Source organism: Cucurbita moschata, unplaced genomic scaffold, assembly GCF_002738365.1.
Source record: "Cucurbita moschata cultivar Rifu unplaced genomic scaffold, Cmos_1.0 Cmo_Scf00034, whole genome shotgun sequence".
Classification (NCBI taxonomy): Eukaryota; Viridiplantae; Streptophyta; class Magnoliopsida; order Cucurbitales; family Cucurbitaceae; genus Cucurbita; species Cucurbita moschata.
Window position 1 is genome coordinate 34,110 of NW_019268550.1, and position 26,241 is coordinate 60,350.

The window sequence follows — 26,241 nt, forward strand, 5'->3', positions numbered from 1 at the left end:
TTTTTTTTTTTTTTTTTTTTTTTTAATCCTAATCTATTAATTGGTTTCCTAAATATACTTGAATCTTAGGTAAGTTATTTAGGATGATCTTAATTTAATAGTCAGACTCTCCTTATCTCTTTAGGCATATCATTGATTTTAGTGTATCTTCAACGTCACCACATCCAATACATAGGAATTTCATCAAACCAAATACATTCATGACACAAAACTTTGAAAAGTTCGGTCAGTAATATGCCTACACAAAAACAATATAAATAATTTTAAAAATATCTTTTTAACTTAAAAAAAAGGTTATGCAGGTGGTTTGAAGTAGGAAAAAGAGAACAAATGAATGAGGGTAGTCGTGAACTCTAAATAACAAGTTTTCGGCAATGGAAGAGAAAATCATTCGTATTAGTGAACGAAGACAAAAATTCGGATTGCATGGATGAAGGACCGTGTATGGAATCAACGCTAGTGTATTATATCAAATATGAGTTCAATCTGCATCCTAGCCTTGCATAAACTCACGACTCGTAATGCATTTTCTAAACGATCTGTGTGTCCATGGTCCCTGTAGCACACAAATATTACAGTAAGCACCCCTATACCAAGAACTATCATTTATCTACCAATTAGGAACAGAGTTATGGATCACAAGTTTGTGGAAGTTGATTTAAAAGCAGATTGTAAAGCTAGGCGCGCTTGTAATGCACATTGTCACAAGGTATAGTTGGTTCACAAACTGTAGGAGGCAACGGTGTGAATGCAAACAAAAACCTGGCTGCATATCAACTTTGTAGAGAGAGATGCAAGGTAAGGAAGTAGTAAATAGAAATGTAAAGATCTCCATCCCATCTGTTACAGTCAATCTAATGTCAGCTACATAGTTCATTAAGCAAGATTAGAAATATATAAGTGTTCCTACAAACAGCAAGGAAATTATTCAAATGTAAATCTAGTTCATATCCATGCCGTCTCCAACTCGACTACAAAATGGGAGGGCAGCAGAGAAAGATCTCTCAAAAGGAGAAGGATGAAACTGGGCATCCCGCCTACGCTTGAAACCAAAGTCATCAACGGAGGAATTGTCAGCATCAAGCTTCCTGCGAATGCCTCTGATTGCTTGTTCCTCTGTGAGTGTAAGCGGGAAAACCTGCCCACTTGCACGGCAGAGTGAGGTATGGTTATCATATACAATTCGTTGGTCACAGTTTTTGTCACAAATGTGAGTCATTCCTGTCAGTTTGCAGCGATACATATTACCACACACATGCTCATTCTCACATTTCCAATCACATTTGTGACCAACTACTTCCCCATCTCCACCCACAATAGTTGAAAGATAAATAACATTTGCAGCCTCTGACACCATGGATTTCCCATTTAACTCCATTATTCGGTGTTGCCCCAAAATTTCTGCACATCCCAACACAAAATACAAAACTGTCAAATACAGGAATCCGCCAGATTGTTCTACAGATGGCGAACACAATAATTGACATTATCCCAACCCCGGAGACCACAACATCAAATCCTTAATTCAACATATCGTAAACACCGTGGCGATTTCAGACCAGATCTAAGAAGCCCATGTGCGGATTAGGGGAAAAGAACAAAAATATTTAGTACAGCAAAAACGCTTACATATATATATCTATCTATATATATATATATATAGAAAAATAAAGGGTAACAGAAAATAAATGAATGTTTAGATAAAGATCCCAAAAAGGGTAACAGACTATGAGGTGCTCGAAAATGTATTTAAAAAAAGAAAAGGAACAGAAATAACTCACTTGATCTGAGAGGCCAAGCCAAGTATGGGAAAAAGAATGGAGAAAGGGCCCTCTGAATCAACTCCCGCACTCCCTCTTCTCCCTATCCCTCCGATTTGGAAACAGAACAAAAAAATGTAATAGGAGGAGAGATACGTGAGAAGGGGTAAGCGTATTTATAGAGAGGAGAGAGGAGAGTTCGTAGTCCGTGATGATGGGGTTGACGTCGTTGGTCGTTGGAGTAGGAAAGACTTAATTTTTTTAAATGAAATTTTATTTTATAGCAAAAATTAAAAATAAAAATAAAAATAAAAAAATCAACTCCTAAAAGAATGAGATTGGCTTTCCATCTTCAAGTAAAAGAAAGAGCAAGTTACAAGAGTGCTAGTCTAAATTCATGAAAGCCCACAACCCTTGACTATATAGTCTAAATTCAGCCAACAACCTTTCGAAACCATGCATCAACCTTCATAAATGCAAATTCATGAAATAAGTTGGTGCATAATGCATTAAAGATGAGAATGAATCTAGCTTTTTAGATTTACCATGTCTCTTCAACCAGTGTCTTTTCATATTTGAATGGATGCATCTCTTCACCGTTCATAGACACCATAGCTAGGAAGTACCAATCTAATGCTTCTCTTATGCCACAAGTAACTCACCATTCTTGTGAATTTTGAGTTAGAAAAAGATTGTAGGCGATTATTGATCGAGTTAATTGAGTATGATGTTCATCTTGAAGGCTTCTCTCATGATTTTTTTGGTGGCTTCAAATATGGTATTCATTGTTAGAATCACACGACTGACGCACGATCTATATGAAGAACACAAAGAGGAATATATATGTAACACCGAGATGGTAACTTCACGATGACCAGAAGTTTATATTGATAACTTCAAGTACATACATCTAGGGAGATTATAGATAATCTACCTAACTATTTATATGACCATTAACTAAGCCACAACTAAACCTCAAGTTCCATGACCTAACAATTCTCTCATTTGGAAACTGATTAAGTCAACCAAAAATTTTATTCTCCAGAGATTCTCTTCATCATCAATATCTTCATAAGACTTTGCACAACTTCAATTTTCTAATATCAACCCACTTTGTCAATATGTCTGTAAGATTCTTTGCACCCTTTGTCAATATGTCTATAAGATTCTTTGCACCCTTTATCTTCTCTAAATACATGTCACATTCTTCCACTGACTTGTTAGTGAAATGATATTATCTTCTAATGTGTTTTGTCTTTGAATTATAGACCGAATTTTTCATCAAAATAATAACACGGTTTTGAAGCCTGAAAATCCAATTCACTGTTGTTCTATCTATAGTGTAGATATATTTGGATATGCAATTGCTAGAGTCTACATCTATACTAAGATCTACATCCACAAGACCTAGCATAACTATTTTGTCATTGCCATACCAAGTAAAATACTGGATGTACCTCTCAGATATCTCAAAAGTTACTTTACCGCTTCCAATCTTCGTTACTTTACAGCTTTCCAATGCTTTTTTCCTGAGTTTACCATGTAATTGCTAAAACTTTCCACTATATATTTTACCTCAAGTTTAGTGCACACCATAACATACATCAAGCTCCCAAGTGTAGAAACATATGAAACTTAATGTCATGTGCTCACGATCCTCAACTGTCTTAGAAGATTGTCTTTTTGACAATTTAAGACAATTTGTCAAAGTGTTAGTCTTAAGTTTAATATCATTCATCTTAGATTTAGATGACACCTTCTCAATGTATGGCTCATAGAATAGATTTAATGTGTGATCTATCATCCCAAGAATTTGTTTTGTTGCACAAAAATCTTTTATCTTAAATACCGAAGACATGCTTATTTTCAGATGGTTTATCTCTCTTGGACTAGATCCGATAATCAATATACCATTCACATACAAGGGTAGAGACACATTAGAATCCGTGCATTTCTTAAAGTAACAACACACTCCTGCAAAAAAATCACTCTAACACATAAAAGAGTGAAACTTCTTATACCACTGACCCGATGCTTGTTTCACTCCATACAAGCTCTTATTCAACTTTCACCCCCTGTGCTCCAAATCCTTTCAAATTCTCCATGAACCATGCAACCGTTTGGCCAACAAAGCCTCATTACAGAGCCTCACTGGGATCTGAAAAGGAGGCAAAAAGAACACATGGACGCCACTAAGGACAGACATCACGAGGGTTAGTCTTTGTCCCTCGGAAAACTAAAACTTTTCTTCCAGGAGGCTATACTTTCCACCAAAGAATCCCAAAAAATGATGCTTCTAGGATTGTTACCCGGAGTGTCCTCCCTTCCTGTGTATTGTTGTCCATTTTTGTGACGTTTTGTTGGTTCATGCAATTGCCACATCCCAAACAAATATTACAAAAATTTTCTTCTATCATTCATTATGCTCCTCTGTTTTGTAATTTTATAACCCACTGATTCGTGGGCTTCCTATGCCTTCCTGTGCTTCCCCACTACAAAAAGCAGGCATCGCTTGTTTCCCACTTGTTGCTAACTCCGTGTTTAATTAACCAAAAGCAGGAATGGAAAGTTTTGGATGGCGACTCGGTGGTGGCTGACTTGCCTCCGAGCTAACCGACACTTCAAAATCAAATTAACTGTAAAAAAAGAGCTGATTCTTTTCTGTTTTTGTTTTTTATCTCTCTCTCTCTCTCTCTCTTTTTTTTTGTTTTGTTTCTATTAATTTTTTAAAATTACTAAAAAAAAAAAGAGAACCAATACAGGAAACTTTTTCTTTCATTTAATACACAATACAAACAATTATTTCATATTACAAATTTCACATTTTTTGAGGGGACTGTGCTTATAAAACGCCACACTTGATCTCCAAGGAAAAGGCGTGCAGGCCTAGCAGTTGCATCATTGGATTGGGAGAAGGAAATGGAGAAAAAGATTAGCGACTACATATTGGTGTCATCTGGGCTCGGTGTCATGGTCGCCTATCACGTATGGCTTTTTTATCGGATCGTCAGACATCCCAACAAGACTGTAATTGGCATCAACGCCATCAATCGTCGTTTGTGGGTTCGTGCTATGATGGAGGTCCGATTCAGACCACCATTCTTTTTATTTTTATTTTTTCTTTTCGCCTTCATACTCTGAAACTAAAATTCGAAGTGGTATCAGGATGCGTCAAAGAATGGCGTCCTTGCCGTCCAAACGCTGAGGAACAATATAATGGCGTCCACCCTTTTGGCATCGACGGCTATAATGCTCTGCTCTCTCATGGCCGTCTTAGTGACGAGTGGCGGCCACAGTGAGTCCCCATTAGTGGTACTTGGTGACAAAAGCGTGTTCGGTTTCTCTATCAAGTTCTTCGCCATTTTGGTGTGCTTTTTGGTGGCGTTTTTGTTTAACGTTCAGTCCATCAGGTATTACAGTCATGCAAGCATTCTTATCAATACGCCCTTCAAAAACATTTCAACCCACGCTCACCATCGACGCCTCACGGCTGATTACGTCGCCACCACAGTGAATAGAGGCAGCTATTTCTGGTCCTTAGGATTGCGTGCCTTCTACTTCTCATTTCCTCTACTTTTGTGGATCTTTGGACCTATTCCTATGTTCTCATCTTCCTTTCTCCTTGTTTTTTTGCTTTATTTTCTTGATGTCGCCTTTGAATTCTGTTGGGCTGATGGGAATTTGGATTACGTCCCTCAAAGGGACGAGGAGGAGGAAATTGGGAAATAGATTTCTTTTTCTTTTCCAATGAAACTGACTCTTGTCTTTTTCTAGAGGGTGTCAAGCACGCATTCAATTCTGAGTTTGTTTTTCCTAACAGATGTTCCACCGCATTCCATAAGAGAGGCATGGAGGACGTCTGTCGCTGTTTAATTTATTTGAAATATCTTTGAGGTGCCAAATCCACTGACCTGCACTTGTAACCCACCATCCAACTTTGTGTTCAAGGTCTCTTAAATTTTTTTTATTTTGTTTGAAAAAATAGGAACAAAACAGTGTAGTCTTTTGGAATTGGGTTCATCAGGAGAAACTAAGCGTTTCACATTCTTCTGGAGACCACTTCCGGCATGGCGCCACATAGAAGAACCAGGAGAAGCTTCTATAAGCAAACACTCTTCGACAATGATCACTCACTTTTTAAGTTTTCACATTGTTCGTAATTTGCATAGTACCAGTAACTTGTGTAGGCCAGTTCAACACTGTGGGTTTTAATTCATACATTTTCCTTAGCTTCCCCCATGAATCTTGCAGGAAGATAACTCCTGTCATCAATAGCAAAGAGAAAAGAGATAATAAGTTGGTTAATTTTACAGAATTAACGTATGCTAGGTCGGACTGATTATCTCATTATGTCGGTGAACTTCAGCTTCAACTTTATGCTACCAACTCGAACGGTTACTTCGTCTTTTGATGGCTCTACACCTAAAACTGTCGCTTTCTTTCCAAAGGAAGAAACGTACACAGTATCACCAACAGTGGGAAACTCAGGCTCCTCTGTAATGATACGGACAAAACTCAAGAGATATGGTAACGAAAAACTCCCTCGACGGAAGATCAATATCAAAACTTACAACAACATAGAAGCTTCTACTAGGAAGAAAATTTGAGTCTTCCACAAACCTGATCGTGGCTGATTGATGTCGCCGGTTGAAGAGATATGCGTATCCAATGCCATCGAATTCTTTTGTCCTGTTGTATCTAGCGTATTAGGGTTTTTTACTGCACGTTGCCTACTATCAGTGGCAGAGGGCGGGGAGAATTCAATTGCGGACGCACGCAGTTCTCGTACTTTTCTGTGAAGGTTAGAACGAGCCGTTGCTGCTGCCCGGGATACCTCTTGCACTTTTCTAAGCCTCTGTTGTCTGCCATGTTCAATAATGTTTCTTCTAGCAAGCAACAACTTTTCGTAAAGATTCTTCGAGTCCCTATGAACACAAATACGGATGGATTAAAAGATGAATGAATGCACAAGCTGAAGGGCACCCTCTATTGAAAACGAGAAAAACATAATTAAATAAGCATGGTGTTCCATCTCAAAACCAATTCACAATGAGAAAAATTTCAACCCCTTCTCCAAATATCTTCTCCTTCACATTAAAAAGGGTCAAAATTACACTTTTCTTTTCTTTGTTAAATTGCTTTATACGGTTAATAATAGCCATGATAAAGAAAATTGAGACCACAATTTCAGCAACTATACGAATTAAAAAATATCACAACTTAATGAGCAAAAAAGACGTGAACAAGGCCTATAATATTACTAGAACATACTAGGTAGGACTGAGATTTCTTCCATAAAATTGCTTTTACCAAGAGACTCACGTCAAATTATTTTGAGCTTCTTGTAAGAGGTCCCCATACTTTTTCTTTGTACATTCCATATCGAGTATGACCTGCAAGATAATGTAACATAAAATTGTAAATAATGTAGCATAACATATGCTTGAGAAGCAATGGACTAAGGAATTAATGCTCAAAATTTGCTACTGCTATTGCTCACTGGAGAAGCGAGCACTATCTTTCAGCTTTTTTCTTTCTTTCTTTTTTTTTTTTTTAAGAAAAAAGAAAACAAAATTAAGGAAAGAATAACATTGAATAAAAAATAAGAAAGTATTAAATTGGTACATGCAACAAAATAATTGACAATGATAAAACCCATGAACTTTTCTTCACATGATGCTTCAATAAATTAAAAAGCAAGGTACAAATTTGCAAATATGGTGCATTCTACCTCATCTATCTGTGCACTTGCCGCACCATAATGTTCCCGAGCATCATCTACAACAGAACTAGGCACCCCTAACCTTTCAGCTATATTAATAGCATTTGAACGTCCTGCAAACATAATTTCGCCTCCTTTATGGTATTAGGTTTGCTGAGAGAAAAAAGAATTGCAGAATCTAAGGCACAAGAAGCAATTGGTTTACTCAAAAAGCAGGCACCATAACTGAAACTTGAAAATCATTTTTCCCGTGCATGAACAGACTTTGATCTTGAACTGTATAATTTATGTTATTTTGTCCTAGAATACATGTTCTTGACAGAGAAGTTAATGAGTGGCTTGAGTTCATGGCCATGTTAAACTCTATCTACCTTTATAATTTGGTAGACCGGGGAGTGTGGAACCTTGAAAAGAGTGGGCGATTTTCTGTGAAACCCACTTCACCGTCCTTTTCAAACGCATGCCCGTGCTTTCCTAGCCAGTTTACCAAAATCCTTTGGAGATTTAGGGTCCCCTAAGGGCGTGAATCGCTAATTCTTTTCTTTGTCCTATGGCCTCCTCCCTATGGTCCAGGTTTCTGGACGCCTTTTGTTTAAGCTGGGTTCAGAATATAATAGCTCAGTTAATGGTCCTTCAGGTGTTTTTTGGTCAAAACTGCGAATAGCATGGAAGATTCTATGGCTCAATTCATGTGCAGCTATTTTGAGTGGATAGAAAGGAATAGGATAGGAGAGCCTTCCAAGACCCCCCCCCCAAAAAAAAATATATATATATCGTATGATTATTTGTGGGATGATATTGGGTTCTTTTTGTCTTTTTGGTTCCTAGACCAAAGTTATTCTATTTCATTTTTGGTAACTGTTCGTTTTTTATGTTACAAACCGGTTGAAGATATTCTTAAAACTCCGGTCTTTTGATTTCTTTTTCCTTAAATGATATCTTCTCCTCAGTTTCTAATTGAAAAAAAGAAAAAGATTAAACATAAACTAATGATTAATTCCACTGCTCAAATGAGAATGATCTATTGAGTGAATAACTGGACATGTTTCTTGTTTATCCTTTACACCCTTGTCTATCATCTTGATTTTAATCCCACCAAATCATCTGATGGTTTACTGGGGTAAGTGGGGAGATTTGGTTTGTTCCTTGCCAATTAGCTTATAAGCCACCAACAGCAAACCAAGAAAACACTTCAAAGAAGAAGAAAACCATTTGCTTTCAAACTTCCACGCTATCATAAATACTAGCTATAGTCCTCCATTTTCCATTATTTTCCATAAGGTGTCAATGCTATTGCGACCATTACACTAATAGCACCCAAATGGAAATGTACTGGTTAGAACGTGGATGCAAAACGATTAGAATGTGGATGAAGCTATAAACAAACACTCACTAACAATCTGTCTTCAATTTCAATTACGGCTGAAACAAAACAACAAATGCATTTTAAACCGAATTTTGGCTGAGCCGCAATTCAGTCTATTTAAGGATGAAAAAGATACACTGACAAGGCCTCCAAAATGAAATCCAATGGGTTCAAAGCAACCACGAGTCCAATAATTCAAAGGCAAGTCCAAAGTCTCCACCCAACCACCATATCCCATGAAAAGAACCAAAATTTTCCAATATCACTACTCCCATTTTGCATCTTTAATAAGGCTTTATCACCCATAAATGAATTAACAGCAAAGAAGCTCACAGTGATCCTCTATATTCTTCTTGATATCCATCCAATCATCATGAACAAACAACCTAGACATTACCAGAATTCCGATCTCCTTTCACCACTCTCTTTTCTTTTATTTCCCAAAACGAATGAGGTAACTGTTCAGAAACTGCTAATCTTTCTACCTCCAGGAGGCCAAACAATACAGTCCAACAACCAACCATCTCGAGACCAACGTTTTTGGCATCTCATTATCTCATATACTTCCATTTACACTTTTAATAAACCTAGGAAGAGAAGAAAGACACATCAGCAATAAAAATTATATGGGTTACAATATGTTATAAGGGACATTCCATTGAGTAATCAAGCGAGGAGAAACAAATCTTCAAACTCGGTTATTATTGAGAGGCCCTGAATTTTGCAAGATCGAAAGGGTCTAGCCAAAATTTCCCCTTTTCTCCAACGGACCTCTCTTCTCTACAATTAGACATTGACATCCTAAACATACCAAACATAATTAACTTAAGAATTAATTACTTTCTTTAAATTTCTATAATTTTAAGAATTCTTTGTAAGTTAAAATAGTTTGTTAATATATGATTAAGTAGTTTATCAAACAAAACATTACAAATAAATTTAATTTAACAAGCATATAAAAAGAATGCTAGTAACTCCTTTGGAATTCTTTATTGAAATTTAATACAATCAATTCACTTCTAATAAATAATATTAGACTTTTATAAAGTAAAAAATAAAAATCTACATCACATTTTACAGATCTCATTTCCATTTACCGAGCACAATTGTCATGTTCTTAGGCATCACATTCTCATCTTTGCATACTAAATGTCCCTAGAGATTACTGAATAATAAATGAAAATTAATGTTTCTCTTATCCAAAACGGAATAATAGAAGTAACTAACAATTTGGAAATGGATGAAATGTGAAGGGACTAAATGGTAATCATGTTTCGATAGTGAGAACCTGGTACTCCCCAGAGAATCTTGTAAGTTGGCTTTAGGTTCACCTCATCAAATTCCATACACGCGTTTTCAAAGACCTCATTGCTGTAGAGAAAAGCCTCATAGCTATGAATCAAAGATCTTTGAGCAAGAAAAAAATAGACTTTCTAAGGCTCTTTATTCGATGATTAACATACCAAAAAAAAAAAAAAAGATTAAAAAAGCATGTATATTCAAAAGAATCTTTGATTTATTACTATTATTTTCTAAACAAGGTTCATATTATAAAGTTCAAAAAGTCAAGCAACCAAAACCTGTCATTATTGAATTCAAAGAAAGAACAGACCAGAAAAGAAAGAACCTGTCATTGTTTTCAAATCTTATCTATAATTTGCTTACTGTACCTATATTTTAGGGTTTTAAGTTCTCCATGATGTGTAGTTGCGATTGTCAATGCAGCTCCACATTTAGCAAAAGATTCCAGCAGTGACATCCCAAGTGCGGCTCCCTCCAGAGGATTGGTCCCTGCACCAACCTACCATGCAAAACAACTAGACTAAAATCGATCGTTAATTGTTTTTTCTTTTCTTTTCTTTTCCTTTAAATTGATGATGGTTTTTCTCAGTTCCCGAACCAAGTAATATACTCACTTCATCCAGTAGTACCAACGACTGACTAGTTGAAACCGACTGTATCTCCTGTCATATGTATGAAAAGTAATCATATGAAGAAAAAGTATCAGATAATCTGAATAAATGAGTATAAAACAATTTCCATTATAGAGGATAGAATATATTTAATGCCTTGCTGAAAAAAAAAAATTCTAATAGACTCAAAAGTTTGAAAGTTCCTCTATGATGTAGACCATAAAATGGTCCTGACATGCAGTTTATCTCAAAATAATCTATTATGGGACTCATTTTTTCAAACAAAAAAAAAAAAAAAAAAAAAACTTCAGCCCCTCTTCTTCCAAGTCTTCTGTCATGTTTTTTAATAATCAACAATTAATCCAAAAGTTTAAGCTAGTGAGTTAAGGTAAATTTAATTACGTAAATACATCAACACTCTCCCACACTTGTGGGTTTGAAAATTTGTAGAAAACTCTGCAAGTCGATTTAGTTATATAAATACTTCAACACTTCCTTACACTTGTGGGCTTAGAAATTGGTAAAATGCCGAACAAGTGGAATTCAATATTAATTGAGAAGAAAATGACATTACAAGAGTTTGAACACAAGATCTCCTGCTTTAATACTATGTTACATCACTGATCAACCCAAAAGCCATGTTAAGTCACCAATTAACCCAAAAGTTTAAGCTGATGGGTTATAGTAAATTTAATTATATGGTAGTTTTTTAGAAAAAAAATTTACCAACTACAAAACCCCAAATTACAAGAAGATATAATACAATGGAAAAAATACAAAAAAAGGAAACTAGCTATATTGAGTACAAAGATATAGCTCATGAGAGTACTATATAAAAGAATAGTATCTAAACTAAATAAAGATAAAATAATTCAGAAAAGGAGTAAAAGTACATATATCAATACTTCAACAATTTTTATGGACATCATTAATCCATAGAACTTCCGTTTTTCCTATAATTTTGGATATTTGACTGAGAATGAAAATTACTCTCTTTCGATACATTCAACTTCCCTTTTTCCTCTAATTAGTATCAGAGAATCTTTTGTTGGCATTTCTGGAACGCTAGTCTCTTTTCATTTCTTGTTACAATAATATACAACAATCACATGGAAGATTCCAAGCAAAGTCAAAAGCCTAATTCACTATTCGTTTGATCAATAAATTTGTTGATTGAGAAAAATATAAATGTCATCCACATAGGTCACCTATTAGGAACTCTAGCAAAAATGAGGGTTTTATTTGAACTTGTCTCAGCCTTCTCATCTGCTCTATTTGGAAGATTAGAAGTTCTAAGAAAGTCAAATTTTCTGTGGTAAATTTTACTTCGAAGAATTAATACATTGGACCATGTAAGAGATCATCTTCTTTTGTGCTTGGTTTGCAGTGGTGCAAGTACTTGCAGGAGGAGGCAGACGATTATTTAGACCACTTGTTATGGGGTGCCAGTTAGCTTATTTCCCATGGGGGCAAATGCTTGCGATCGTTTGGTTTATGTTTGATTCAAGGCATAGGTTGCAGTGATAGCATCGTGGTGGTGCTCCTCAATCCCCTGTTTAGGAATAAGGGTAAATTTTGTGGCTGACGTGTTTCTTTGTTGTGCAGTGAGGTTTTTGGTTCGAGAGAAATAGCATAACTTTTTGGGAGGTTGAGAGATTCTGGAAGGAGGTTTGGGAGGTAGCTATGTTTAATGTGTCCTTATGAGTGTCCGTTATCCAACCATTCTGTACTTATGAACTTGATATGATACTCTTGGGATTAGAGCTCTTTTTCTGTAGTTAGTGTTTGGACTCCATTTTTGTGAGCTTGCTTTTTATGCCTTCGTTTTTTTTTTCTTTTTTTTTTTTCAATAAAAGCCCCATGTCTACCAAAAAACAAAAAGTTTTACTTTCTTGATCTTCAGCTTTCATATATTATAACTCCATTCAAAAACCTTTGGATAAGGGTGCTGATGAGATTTTTGAAGAGGATGATGTTGGTGTTCATAATTTTGCTTCTGAACTCGTTTGTATGATGATGATTCAAGCTTGAGAGTTGATGAAGAGTCTTTTGGAGGTGGTTGATGTCGCCCTTTTAATAATGAGCAATCCCGTTTTGAACACATTGAGTTTGGTAATCTAAGGTTCATCTTAAAGGTAGTGAACTTCTTTCTCCTCCCTCTATTGCCTCAGAGAAAGGAGATCCTCAGCGTTACTTTGAAGAATTTTGAATCATTCTCTATGAAATTAGGTTTAAGGATTAGTGTTAATTATGGAGGAGCTATTTTGTGGGTTCACAGGGTTCTCATGTTACTCTACTCGAGTGTTGATGATGTTTGCAGGCAGGCTTTCCATTTGAATCTTGTTTTAGGCTGATATTTGCAGGCTGGGGTTTGTTATTGGCTTTTTTTGTTTTCTTTTTTCCTTTTTGCTGGTTTTGTTCAGGAATCAATGTTGGTGTTCATAATTTTGCTTCTGAACTCGTTTGTATGATGATGATTCAAGCTTGAGAGTTGATGAAGAGTCTTTTGGAGGTGGTTGATGTCGCCCTTTTAATAATGAGCAATCCCGTTTTGAACACATTGAGTTTGGTAATCTAAGGTTCATCTTAAAGGTAGTGAACTTCTTTCTCCTCCCTCTATTGCCTCAGAGAAAGGAGATCCTCAGCGTTACTTTGAAGAATTTTGAATCATTCTCTATGAAATTAGGTTTAAGGATTAGTGTTAATTATGGAGGAGCTATTTTGTGGGTTCACAGGGTTCTCATGTTACTCTACTCGAGTGTTGATGATGTTTGCAGGCAGGCTTTCCATTTGAATCTTGTTTTAGGCTGATATTTGCAGGCTGGGGTTTGTTATTGGTTTTTTTTGTTTTCTTTTTTCCTTTTTGCTGGTTTTGTTCAGGAATCAATGTTGGTGTTCATAATTTTGCTTCTGAACTCGTTTGTATGATGATGATTCAAGCTTGAGAGTTGATGAAGAGTCTTTTGGAGGTGGTTGATGTCGCCCTTTTAATAATGAGCAATCCCGTTTTGAACACATTGAGTTTGGTAATCTAAGGTTCATCTTAAAGGTAGTGAACTTCTTTCTCCTCCCTCTATTGCCTCAGAGAAAGGAGATCCTCAGCGTTACTTTGAAGAATTTTGAATCATTCTCTATGAAATTAGGTTTAAGGATTAGTGTTAATTATGGAGGAGCTATTTTGTGGGTTCACAGGGTTCTCATGTTGCTCTACTCGAGTGTTGATGATGTTTGCAGGCAGGCTTTCCATTTGAATCTTGTTTTAGGCTGATATTTGCAGGCTGGGGTTTGTTATTGGTTTTTTTTGTTTTCTTTTTTCCTTTTTGCTGGTTTTGTTCAGGAATCAATGGTACTCCCCCCACCCTTTTTTTTCACTCCCTTTGAGTAATTGTATCCTTGAACTTTTATATTACTCTCATCTATTAATGAAAAGTTCGTTTCTTGTTAAAAATTAAAAAAAAAAAAAAAAAGGTAATAACCTCCCCCCCCCCAAAACATGAGTAGCTAAAAACTTTCACAACTTAACCAACTCACAAAAGGTTCGCTATGATTAAGAAACATGAATATCTCTGATGATTATGGCACGTACAGAGATGCATGCATGGTAAGGAAATCATAAAAAACTGATAACCGTCCAACCGTCTTGCTTATATATTGAGATAAAAACAATTTGAAGAAACGAGATGAAGGATCCAAATTTACTTACACTTATTTTCCTCAAATGGCCAGAAAAGGTGGACAAAGATTGGGTCAGGGACTGTTCATCACCGATATCAGCAAGAACAGAATCAAACCAAGGGATTTGTACAGACTCTGAAGCTAAAACATGAAGACCTATGAAGTGAACAAAAGAACCGCAAGGTCACTTAAATATTCCAATGTAAAAAGCCTATATCACAAGCAACAAAATTGATGCAAGTATAGCAATTCGATATCCCACATTTTCCACTCATTATATAGTAAACTACTCCGCATTTCTTGGGATAATAATTTATCATTCCTCATAACAAACTAGATTTGAATGGGTTACATAAATTAAACCTCATTCCACCACATTAACGGCCCCACTTGGGTCACAAGACTGAACAACCAAGCTCGACTTGAATTCGTTTTGTAAATGGAAACCGAAATCATTGCGTACCAAAAAAAATAATCATTCTTAAAACATACCTGATTTCGCCATCATGGCTGCCAATCCAATGGTCTTCAAACAAACTGTCTTACCCCCAGTATTAGGGCCAGTTATAACTAAAACTCGAATTCTGTGAGATATTGCAAAATCAACCGAAACAGGACGAGCTTGCTCCAATTGTTCAACCTAATAAGAAGCACTTTTTATTTGAATGTATTAAATAATGGTGCGAGAAGAGTTTATCAACGGACACAAAATCACAATAACAAATTACCTTCATTTTTAATAATGAAATATCGGCAACTCCTTTTTCTTTCCATGACATATTACCCCCAGGAAGTTTTCTCCCTATCTCCTACAAGAAAGATGATGACTCAGAGTAGCTTCAATTTACTAAATAACTTCTTTCTACAGTATCAGACTCAGTATAGCTTACAGTAACAGCATTTCGAACATCCCTCTTGGCATTTTCCAAACTTTCTCTATATTGTTGAGTTAGTAAAGGGTGATGGGCATTGGGTAAATAGAGAACCCATTTGTTCTCCTTTGGGTGTGATGCCTGAGATATTTGGTCCCCTGATAAGTAGACATTAGCAATAGAAGAGTTGCACCCACCTGGTAAGATTAAATTGGGACATGCCCCCCCAAATGAAAGACCATAAGATGCTCGCGCATTGACCTGTCCATCAAGGAAAAACATGAATTACAAGTCAAGTAATAAATCTACTATATGAGCGTGGTCGTTTTTTGCAATTTGCACAAGGATAGTTCAAATAGGAGGGTACATAATTTATGATCATATAATCCTTGCCTTCTGTTTAAGCTACCAACCAGAAAGCAATTTTGACAAACCCATCTCCACTTATTTAGGCGGACAACGGACAAAATCAAAATAATTAAAGATGAAATTCCAAACCTTCTTTGCAAACAGACATTGAAGAAAGAGGTGACTGAAGGTCTCTTCATTTTCATTACATGCAAGGCACATGTTCGAGGATAAGAAAATATTAGAATTCCTCTTCGCCTTCTTTGGGCAGTGCTCTTCCAAAACAACTTGTTGAGACAGAGATCTAAGTAATCAGTATTATCGTGTAACCTTTTAGCAACAAAGCTCGAAGTAAATTTGCCTGATGAGTCTGGATTCCACCACATATGATCCAAAGATGATCTGGAGGAGAATCGTGGAGGATTGAAGTGGAGCTGGTCCATTCTTCCAATTCCCTGTCTAAAAGTCCTGTTCTTGGCTTGAAGTCCCAGGTTTTATTTGTGTCCAACCCGCACTCCTGTATAGTTGAGGCTTTGGAGTTTACCATAGAATATAGAGGGGTAAATTTTTAAATGACAAGAGGAGATCCAAGCATCCTCCCAAAATCCAAATTTCTTACCATCACCTAGATTGAAGTTTACATTTTTCCAAAGGCCTCGAGTTCATTGTTCTTTTCCTACAATTGGGGATTCAAAAACCTTCTAATTGGCCTGTCTGTTTGCTTCTGATTGTAGTCATCCACAAATAAGAGTAAGTATAATTGAGAACTGTTGAAGAAATTAGCACAGCGAGGAAGAGAAATTCTTGAATGAAAGAATCTTTTATTAAGAAAGTACAAAGATGGACACTTTTAAGAGACACTCTCACACTCACTCACACTTTCTAGCTTTTCATTACTTGGCTTACTTATGGAAACAAACTCCTTATTTATACGTACGAAATCCTTGGAGCCTAGGTAAAAGTAGTTTTCTAGGCCTTTCTTGGATCTAAAATGTCCTAGATATTACCAAGAAGTTTATCCTTCTCTAAACAAATTCTCTAGAATTTCTTGGAGCCTAAAGAAATGCTAGGATATTTCTAGAACCTTTCTTTTGAGATACTTATTTACGATCTTCAAGATAAATCTAGAGATGACTAATAGATAAGTTTAGATTATTCATGTAGGTACTCCAAGAAGCTTCTAGATAATATTAGTATTAGGCCTTTATTTTAACAAGAACATCTAGAATTGGCCAAAGAACGGAATGAGAAGGCAAGGGGAACATGAGAGCTCATAAATAGAATGATAAACATGATTCACCAGAATAGTTAAGCTAGGGAGAGAAGGGTATTGAGGGTGCAGTGATAATTACTCACCACATCCAATTCAATTATACAGCGAATGAGTTTATTAATATCTTCAAAATCCATTTTCACCTGTCACGGAACATAAATAGGATTATAACATCATATCATTAACTAAGATACTCTAAATAAATATATTTAAACATTATAATTTCGCTTCACGTTGGAAGGAAGAGTTTAATCTTTAAAATCACCAGAAGTATAATGATCGCATTTTAAGTTTACAAAATTAACACCGATATGCTAACTTTTGACATTTTTAAAGATCATCTATTATTTTTCAACCATCTCACCCATACTTTTTCAGTTAGCATAAAGAGAACATCTTCCTCAGCTTTTGCCACTGCTGCCCTTGCTTGTTGCAACTCATCATTTAAAGGAACAGCAGAGAGTGGCTCTAGGACGGTACCAATCCCTGCAGCACTACAACAATACATTCTTCTCAGATGTGAAACATTTGGGGGCTAATCTCCTATCATGTGAAAAAAGTTGGGGGAAATACAAAGAAATAATAATAATAGTAATAAAATAAAATATAATAATAATAAAAATCTTCAAATTCAATTACTTTTCAGATTTTCACCAGTACATGATGTACAAATTCCCAGAAAGTGCTATAGTTTTAATTAAGTTGCCTTATTAGAAATAAAACTCAATCCATTTTATTTTTTATAAATAGTTTATTTTCATTATTTGTTTTCTCAAATCTCCAGCATAACAAAGTATAAATCATCCACATCACTATTACAAGCCAGCATTACTAATGTGAGAGAGCAGCTATATTCAAGATAGTAATGTGCATCTTCAAGTGAGCAATCACAGAATCTTACTAAAAATGTTTCCGGACTAGAATGCAGTATCTTTTAATAAGCGCCTTATAAAGCTACGGCTTCAAGGTATTTAGATCCTTCAAATCCCCCACATTTTTCTCCAAGAACCACGTGAACATCTTTCTTCCAAAGCAGTAAAGTTAAAAATTTCTTTCTTTTATTTATCCTCCTTAACAACCAATCTTCTCCATTTTTTCCATTTTCTTTCACATTCCACGTTTCAAACTTGAGATAGCACTTTCCCAAATGTCTCCACTTTTTATCCTTGCATAAACTCTCAATAGTCTCCTTGTTCTAGGATTTTAATATAGCCTTCTTAACTTGCAATGGTTTGATGACTAGACACAGTATATTTTATTTAGTATAATCGAACAAAAGGGATTTTGCATCATGGAGAAGTTAAAAAGGGAATTTAACAGCTTGTAACACAGCGTTGTTGGCTAGATGGATGTAGCGTTTCACCTATGTTCCCAATACCCTGTGGTACGGATATTACAGTGAGCAAGTAGGAGTCTCATCTTTGTAAGTGGTTGTCAGGTACGGTCAAAGACACTTACAAAATTCTATGGAAAAAAAATATTAGTGTGCTCTCTTCTTTTTCTTACTTGGTTTAATGTGTTATGGGTGATGTGAAGGAAACGTAGTTCTAGAAGGATAAGTGGGTGGAGGATAAACCTCTACACAATGTTTCCTCGATCATATCTGTTTTCTCTATGAGAAATCATTGTGTGGTTGATGTCTTGGTTCATTATGGGAGCTATCCCTCTCTTTCGTTCAGTTTCCATCGTCTATTGTCCAATAGAGACATAGTGGATGTCATGACTCTCTTACTTTTTTTTATTGAGGAATTTGAGTTTATATCAAGGAGAAGGATGTTTGTTCTTGGAGCCCAAACCCTTTTAAGGGCTTCTCCTGTAGCTCTTTCTTTCGCTACTTGCTGGACCCTACCCCCCCTCTAGGGAGTGTTTTTTCTGCTCTATGGAAGGTGCAAATCTCAAACAAGGTTAAGTTATTTGTCTGGCAGGTTATTCACAAAGTAATTAATACTCTTGATCAACTTTAGACAACTGCCTTCTTTAGTAGGGCCTTTTTATTGAATTCTTTGTCGGGGGGACAGAAAAAGACCTGGTTCATATTCTTTAGATTTGCGACTTTGCACGATCTATATAGAGTTTTTTTTTTTTTTTTTTTTTTTTTTTTTTTTTTTTTTTTTTTTTTTTTTTTTTTTTTTTTTTTTTNTTTTTTTTGAGGTGTTTGAATTTTAGTGATCTCGACACAAAGTCTACAGTGAGATGATCGAGGAGTTACTTCTCCATCCTCTGTTTTGGGAGAAAATGAGCTTCTTGTGACAAGTTGAAGTGTGTGCCTTATTGTTGTGGGATCTTCTGAGAGAGAGGAACAATAGAATCTTTAGAGGAATAGAGTGTTCCTAGTGATGTTTGGTCCCTTGTTATGTTCTATACTTTTCTTTGGGCATCGGTAAGGAATTCTTTTTGTCATAATTCATTAGGTCTTCGTTGGCTTGATTCACTATCTTTAGGGGCTTTCTTTGGGTTTGGTTTTTTTTTTTTGGATGTTCTTGTATTCTTTTTCTTTTTTTTGTTTTTTTGTTTTTTTTTTTTTTTTGTTAATGAAAATTTGGTTTAAAAAAATGTCAAAAGAGAGCGCTTTTTTGTAATAAAAGGAGAATACTTTTTAATATTGCTAACTGAGCCACTTTTTTGTAAGCTTTATTGCAACTTGGGAGATGTCACATCGTCCTCCTTTGTACTAGAGCTTTGTTAATACATTTGCAGGTTTATTATTTTTTTAATAAAAATATACTACACTAAAGCACAGCTGCATTTGATAAACAACGATATCTTCATTACCAGCGTTAAATTTAGCATGAGAATGATGGCCATAAAGCATATTTCCATAAGTTGATGTAACAAACATGAATGCTATAGGTTAAAAATGGATGAACCTGGATAACAGGAGACCCTTAACATCCATCAATTGAACACCCTCTGACTTTATACACCACCTTCCATCAACAATTCCTACTTCCTAAGCCAAAATTATAGTAGTATCATTACAAAGATTATTAAAAAAAAAAAAAAAAAAAACAGTCCATTAATCTACATGTCTCTTATCATTATAAATAAACATTTATTAGAAAAGAAACAAATTAGTTAATGCTTCATACAAGTCCAATCTCATACTTCTTACCATAAAGGATGTTCCACTCTTTGCGTTCCTAACTAGGCTGTCCATTAACTGACATAGCTGTACATAAATAAATGATGTTGAATTTAGTATAAAGAAGGGAACTTAAAGCATCGAGCTCGTAATTTTTTTTTATAATTTGAATCAAATGCAGCAGCATGATAATATAAATCTCATTTTCCGGAAACTTATAAATGGAAATAAAGGTAGCTAATGCTATTACATGTACAAGAGCGGTACAAATAAAAAAATATCTGGAGTATTTCAAGACTTTGGGTAATTTCATTCCTTATACAAGTACAAGAAAAAGGAATGTAAGGATGAGTATGAGGTATGAAAACCTATCTAAATGTGTTAGCTGAAAGTGCCAATCTAAAGATTAAAGAATAAGTCCTACTCCAATGTTTTGTAAAGCTCAAACCGCACTAAAGCACGCAATAGAAACATATCTCAATGTTCTAGAGCGTGTTGATTTTTCTCACATTAAGATCTCCAGATGATGGGCAATGCATGCGAGAACAAATCTAAAAGTTTTAAAAAAATAATTATAGCTTTTGGAACCTTCTACTAAAAGTATATTATGATGTCAAGGAAAAGATAGCTATAGACACTCCCTAGAGATTTTCATAAATACTTCCTCGCGAGGAAAGAGATAAGATAGAAATACATTCTTCCCTACAAGAATAGGAAAACGGATTACAAGAACTACTATGCCTGTGAGTGGAATGGTTAACCCATGCTTCCAATCCAAACAAGATCAGGCATATGGTGCACTAAATCACTTCAATGTAGCCCAAGATTTACCTCCTCGTCAATCATCAAATATAACTAAACCTTATGACAAAAAGATTAACAACTCCCTGAACAGAAAAGCTTCCTTAAAACTTCAACAAAGGAAAAATAGACCTCACCTTTTTTTCAAGCTTTCGAACTTGATCTCGAGATTGCCTTAAGGCAGAACTCTGATGAAGAGAAGAGAGAGAGAGAGATTATGGACCATGGTAGATTAAGAAAAATACAATAAATAAATAACAGAAGCTCTCAAATTTAAATATTTCAAATGTTAAAATATTTTCAACATAAAGAAACGTGAGGGAAATGACATAAATATCCAAATGGAATAAAAACATGAAGATGAGCTTTGTAAAACAAAATTATTAGGGTTCTAAATGTAGAGAAACATATATTAGTAACAAAATCAAAACCAGCAAGTTTATAAAAAGCAAACCGCAGAATCTTTGACTGAGCCATCTTCATCTACAACATTCAGTATCAGTTTAATCAATGATTGATTTACAACCATTCCCATTATCTACAATCAAGGTTTAAACAAAAAGTCACATAATATTATAGAATAGAGCAGCGTTTTAAGGTCATACCCAGATGCTTCATTTACCACTTTTGTTAGGGGCATAAAACGTGTAGACCAATCCGCATCTTCTTTGATTGCAGTTTTCAAATTAAATTGCAACATATCAGCAAACTGTAGAAGAGCTGCAATAGCAACTGCTTCATTTCCATCCATTGGAAGACTCCTTTGAGCATGTTCCATTGCAGATTTCACCTTTAACAACAAGACAAAGCACTTTGAAGTACAATGGAATAAAAACACAATCGATAGCAGGCAGATTCTTCTCCTATGTCAAAAGATCTGTTTAAAGCTTTGTGGAAATCAAAATGCCCAAAAAAAATCAGCATTCTTTCTTGGATTTTGTTTAATAGTTATCTGAATACAGCTGATTTGCTTCAAAGGAAGCTTCCTACTTCATGTCTTTTGCATCCTATTTGCTGTCTTTGCCATGCGGAAGGGGAATCTCTGTCATCTATTTTTTGGATGTTCTTTCTCAATGGCTTGTTGGTACAAACTGTCAAATCAGCAACAACCCAAAAACTTGAGCGGATGGGTTATGGGTTATGGCTGGGGCAAACAAAAGAATTGCATTTTAGTTCAAAGGAATTGCAAAAACTTGAAAGGAATTGCATTTTAGTTCCGGCTGGGGCAAACAAAAGAGGATGGATGGTATTCCAAGATGTTAGGCATCACGAACTTCCATCACGAACTTCCACAATGGTATGATATTGTCCACTTTGAGCATAAGCTCTCATAAGTTTGCTTTTGGTTTCCCCAAAATGCCCATACCAATGGAGATAGTGTTCCTTACTTATACACCCATGATCTTCCTCCTAATTAGCCAATATGAGACTACTCCTCTCAATAATCCTCAATAATCCTCTCCTCGAACAAAGTACGCTATAAAGTCTCTCCTGAGCCTCCTTCTCTAAAGCTCTCGAACAACCTCCTCTTAATCGAGACTCACAACTTCTTTGTTCGACACTTGGGAATTCTATTGGCATGACTAAGTTAAGGGCATGACTCCGATACCATGTTAGGAATCATGAACGTCCAAAATGGTATGATATTATCCATTTTGTGCATAAGCTCTCATGGCTTTGCTTTTGGTTTCCCAAAAGGTCTCATACTAATAGAGATAATGTTCCTCGTACTAATAGAGATAATGTTCCTTACTTATAAACTCATGATCTTCCTCCTAATTAGCCAATATGAGACTACTCCTCTCAATACTCTCCAACACAGGAAATTTGGACGAGTTTTTATCTGGTTCTATAAAGATTGATTCTTCTAAAAAAGATCAAATTGGTTATGAAGTGCATGGGTCTTTAGTTCGGGATGGTACGAGGACTTCCTCAAATGATATTGCTGTTCCAATTAAGGATTTTTGGATAAAAAACTAAAGGATGCAGTGACTTTGGATTTTCAGTTGCTTTTTGTAATTACAAGGCTTCACACTTTTGAGGATTGTTAGTTAATTTCTGGAAGTTGCATGCTCAACCCATTTTCTGCTGATGAAGTCTAATTAAAATGGACATTTGTGAGGGTTTAGAAGTTAAAGGAATCGTTGATTCTTGGCAAGATCATGGAAAATTTGAATGGGCGGAGAGTTTTGGACGAATGATCCAATTTAAAAGTTTACCTATTCCAAAATTTTGAGGCTATTGGACAAAAATGCAGTGGATTCATTAGTATTTCGTTGAAAAACCATAAACATGTTGAATTGATTTGAGGCTTGCATTGAAGTGAAGAAGAATAATGTACTTCTATCCATGCCAATGTGGTTATTCATGATTCAACCCATGCTGATGTTGTGCAAATTTCTTCTTCAGTTGAGCGTGCTTCATCTAGAGTGGAAATTTCGAATATCATGGATTTCGATTGGTTTAGCAATCCTTTGGATCGTTTGAGGACTTGGGAAGTAAAAGGAAGATGAACGGTCTCCTATTCATCCTTTTATGGTTAATTTTAGCAATAAATTGGAAGGGAAAGATTTAGATGGCTTTCTGTTGTTCTCTTAATTCAGAACTAATTGAGGAAGCTGTTGGTTGCAAGGGCTTTTCACTCAAGGCTTTAGAAATTGATACTTCTCCAATTATCATGCATGGTGAGCTTTTAATTAATAAGGTCGGTTTGGAGATAGGAAATAATTCAGTTGCCTTGCATGTTGAGCACTTCACTACTACAGTTGGTGGGCGAAAGGAATTAAATATAAATTCTTCGGTTGAATATTCGGTAATGGAGTCTTCTTCACTTCCCTATGTTGAAAAGGATAAAAAGTGCCTACATTTAAGTCAGGACAGAGTTCGACTGTTGGTGTCTCTCGATTGGACTGTTGACCGTTAAAGAAGATAAAGACCGATTTATTGAAGCTTATTCAAAATTTTATAAAAGGAAAAAAGTCTCTGACCTTCCATCTTCCCAAATTTCAGATGATTTTCACCATGGTAAAAAGGGAAAATAAGTGACAATGCACTAACCAGCCGAAGGTCGACGCCACTTAAATCCAAGCTGCAGCCACCATGCTTGTGCATTTCTACTGCCGCATTAGTCTCATCCAAAAGTCTCAAGCTTTCTTCATATGTCCGGTTCAAAGACCAAAGTTGGGCCTGTTCTTGAGCAATAAAGTGATTCAAAACAAGTTTAAATGTAACATGAAAGAAATTTCCTAAGGTAGTTAATATCAACTACTTTTTTTTTTTTGTTTTTTTGGAAAATTTTTCATTGAAATAATGTAAAGAGACTAATGCTCAAAATTACAAACTATCCCAGGGCAACAATACAAAAGAAAGTACAAGGAATATATAAAGGCGTTCCAATTTAAACATATATCGTTAATAGAATAATCTGCAAAGAATTTGGAAGGAGAACACCATGTAGAGGCTTTGAGGTGAGTTGAACCAAAGCGATCAACCCAAGGAAGAGACTTGTGAAAAATCCTCTAATTCCTTTTGAACCAGATTTTGGCACCAATGGAGGACCAACCATCAAATGAAGAAGGTTCTCCTTGAATGAATCAAAAAACACCCACTGAACATTAGACATTGAAAAAAAGTCTACCAGCAATGACTTCAGGCTAGGGAATCATTTTTCTTATAGCACCATGATGGACCCTGTGCAATTCTAGTCGTAAACAAGCACGCTGTGGGATGTAGATGAATTTTTTCAACCAAACACAATGGGAATGTAGTATAGAGCGTTTCAGGACTTGTCTGGTGGCTAAAAGATTCATCGAAGCTTATGGGATTGACTATCAAAAGACCTTCGCTCTAGTCGCCAAGCTAAATACTAAATGAGTACTTATATCTGTGGAAACAAATTGAGATTGAACATTGTATCGTGAAAAAAATGCAAAATCGTGAAGCTGGTGATGATACCATTTATAATGTTAGGGAAGCCCTTGAAGGGAAAGACCCTCTCCATAGTAGATCCGTTTTAAGACCGCGAAGCTGGTGATGATATGTAACGGGCGAAAGTAGACCATATATGCTAGCAGTAGGTTTAGGTTTGGGTGTTAAATAAATAAACTCTAATAAAGAACTTCCTCTTAGATTTCTTCAGGAATACAAAATTAAATTCACCATCCAAGCTCCAATTTGAGGGTGTATTATAGAGCAATTGTTTGCATGAAATCTTTTAGCAGATGATATATTTAGACTTACATTTTATCAATCGGTTGGTTATGATGCTATCCAACTTTCAGGAATTAGTTTGGCCTAACTCAGTAATATGCATCCAAGTCTATAAATCAAAAATTGAAGCAGTACTCTTCATAGGAAAAAAACAGAAGCATGGACAGGAATATGAGAATTTAGCTGTGATACAAACCTTGATAGCTTGACGACCCAGTGAAGTGCGGGCGAAGGAAGCAACGGAATCACAGAGTTTATCCCATTCCAGCGCTCTGAGACTATCAAGGTGGATTGAATGTCTGTTTCTGTCACCTCTAATGTCATTGCCGACGGAAAGGTTTGCGGAGAGGGAGAAGTGTACGGGTACAGCTCGATTCTGGAATCTGAACGAACTGACACTGATAACCGGCAGTGTAGCAGAGTTGATCCAGGTGAGGTGGTGGCCAAAAACAGCTGCAGAAAGCATCGTTTTAGCCTGGCTGCCACCGACGAGGGACGAGAGAGTTTTGTCCTAAGAACAAGCTGCTACTCCCGCTAATAGCTACCTTTGCTCATGCTATCTACATTCCAATGGATGGTATTTTGCCTTTTCCCGGAAAATAATATTAATTTATATTTTACGAGATTTTCCAATCTTTATCCCCAAAACTTTTCCACTAAAAAGTTTTACTTTAATGAATTCGCTTAAATATTATAATTTTTACGCCCTATTTAATAATCATTATTTTGTATTAAAAATGATGTAAAAAATTTCATAATTTTTTTTCTTTCTAAAATTCAAAATCTTATCAAAATTAAATTTGGGTAATGTTAAAATATAATTTTAAGACTGTATGCTGTTATTTCTAATGTTTGGATTTTTGCTCACAACTAAAAAGGTGAAGAATCTAATGGTCCATTATATTTTGTAATAATATAATATTCTCTTTAAAATTTTAAGTTGGGGAAGTTATTCTTCCTTAGTAATAATCTTTAATAAGTTGAAGAACAAGAGAGAGCAGTATAATATAAAGGTTCTTTTATTTCAGTTTTTTAGTCAAATATTATTATCAATTAAATTATACTCTATACGGACGTGACGTTAAAATATGATTAAAAATAAATATATAAGACATTTATTATATTTCCACTTTTACCCAGTTTTGATAAGCTACTTATCATATTATTTTCATAATAATGCCAACAAATTCCAAAATATATTTATGTATCATATGAGAAGT

General features: G+C 35.5%; 3 protein-coding genes across 9 annotated transcripts; 1 reads left to right on the top strand and 2 right to left on the bottom strand.

Annotated features, from left to right (window-relative positions):
* Positions 1-746: 746 nt before the first annotated feature.
* Positions 747-1,990, bottom strand: LOC111430745. Of its 2 annotated transcripts, none has more exons than XM_023067140.1 (2): positions 1,782-1,990; positions 747-1,401 (listed from the first exon to the last, which is right to left on the bottom strand). In XM_023067140.1, the coding sequence occupies exon 2, from the start codon at positions 1,376-1,378 to the stop codon at positions 941-943; it is 438 nt and encodes a 145-aa protein (XP_022922908.1). In that variant the 5' UTR covers positions 1,379-1,401; positions 1,782-1,990; the 3' UTR covers positions 747-940. The 2 variants fall into 2 exon arrangements, with proteins under 2 accessions (XP_022922908.1, XP_022922909.1); XM_023067141.1 differs by having other exon boundaries at positions 747-1,564.
* Positions 1,991-4,577: 2,587 nt separating this feature from the next.
* Positions 4,578-5,809, top strand: LOC111430707. Of its 2 annotated transcripts, XM_023067083.1 has the most exons (3): positions 4,578-4,841; positions 4,926-5,170; positions 5,746-5,809. In XM_023067083.1, the coding sequence occupies exons 1-3, from the start codon at positions 4,680-4,682 to the stop codon at positions 5,759-5,761; spliced, it is 423 nt and encodes a 140-aa protein (XP_022922851.1). In that variant the 5' UTR covers positions 4,578-4,679; the 3' UTR covers positions 5,762-5,809. The 2 variants fall into 2 exon arrangements, with proteins under 2 accessions (XP_022922851.1, XP_022922850.1); XM_023067082.1 differs by lacking the exon at positions 5,746-5,809 and having other exon boundaries at positions 4,926-5,579.
* Positions 5,810-5,894: 85 nt separating this feature from the next.
* Positions 5,895-25,609, bottom strand: LOC111430703 (endonuclease MutS2). 5 transcript variants are annotated; one of them, XM_023067073.1, is made up of 20 exons: positions 25,218-25,609; positions 23,870-23,998; positions 21,435-21,602; positions 21,267-21,350; positions 20,950-21,000; positions 20,042-20,098; positions 19,797-19,879; positions 17,300-17,423; positions 17,013-17,072; positions 15,327-15,569; positions 15,165-15,245; positions 14,929-15,076; positions 14,465-14,592; positions 10,765-10,812; positions 10,519-10,649; positions 10,137-10,255; positions 7,492-7,595; positions 7,083-7,153; positions 6,381-6,685; positions 5,895-6,254 (listed from the first exon to the last, which is right to left on the bottom strand). In XM_023067073.1, the coding sequence occupies exons 1-20, from the start codon at positions 25,485-25,487 to the stop codon at positions 6,100-6,102; spliced, it is 2,559 nt and encodes an 852-aa protein (XP_022922841.1). In that variant the 5' UTR covers positions 25,488-25,609; the 3' UTR covers positions 5,895-6,099. The 5 variants fall into 5 exon arrangements, with proteins under 5 accessions (XP_022922841.1, XP_022922840.1, XP_022922844.1 ...); XM_023067072.1 differs by having other exon boundaries at positions 17,294-17,423; XM_023067076.1 differs by having other exon boundaries at positions 10,137-10,219; positions 25,218-25,608.
* Positions 25,610-26,241: the final 632 nt, after the last annotated feature.

Excerpts from the sequence above, each read along its gene's own strand:
- LOC111430745 (XM_023067140.1), bottom strand. The coding sequence starts at position 1,378 with ATGGAGTTAAATGGGAAATCCATGGTGTCAGAGGCTGCAAATGTTATT.
- LOC111430703 (XM_023067072.1), bottom strand. The coding sequence starts at position 25,487 with ATGCTTTCTGCAGCTGTTTTTGGCCACCACCTCACCTGGATCAACTCT. Across the intron at positions 21,001-21,266 it reads GCTCAGTCAAAGATTCTGCG|AGTTCTGCCTTAAGGCAATC; the intron begins GTTTGCTTTTTA and ends TCTCTTCATCAG. Across the intron at positions 6,255-6,380 it reads CATCAATCAGCCACGATCAG|AGGAGCCTGAGTTTCCCACT; the intron begins GTTTGTGGAAGA and ends GTATCATTACAG.
- LOC111430707 (XM_023067082.1), top strand. The coding sequence starts at position 4,680 with ATGGAGAAAAAGATTAGCGACTACATATTGGTGTCATCTGGGCTCGGT. Across the intron at positions 4,842-4,925 it reads GGGTTCGTGCTATGATGGAG|GATGCGTCAAAGAATGGCGT; the intron begins GTCCGATTCAGA and ends AAGTGGTATCAG.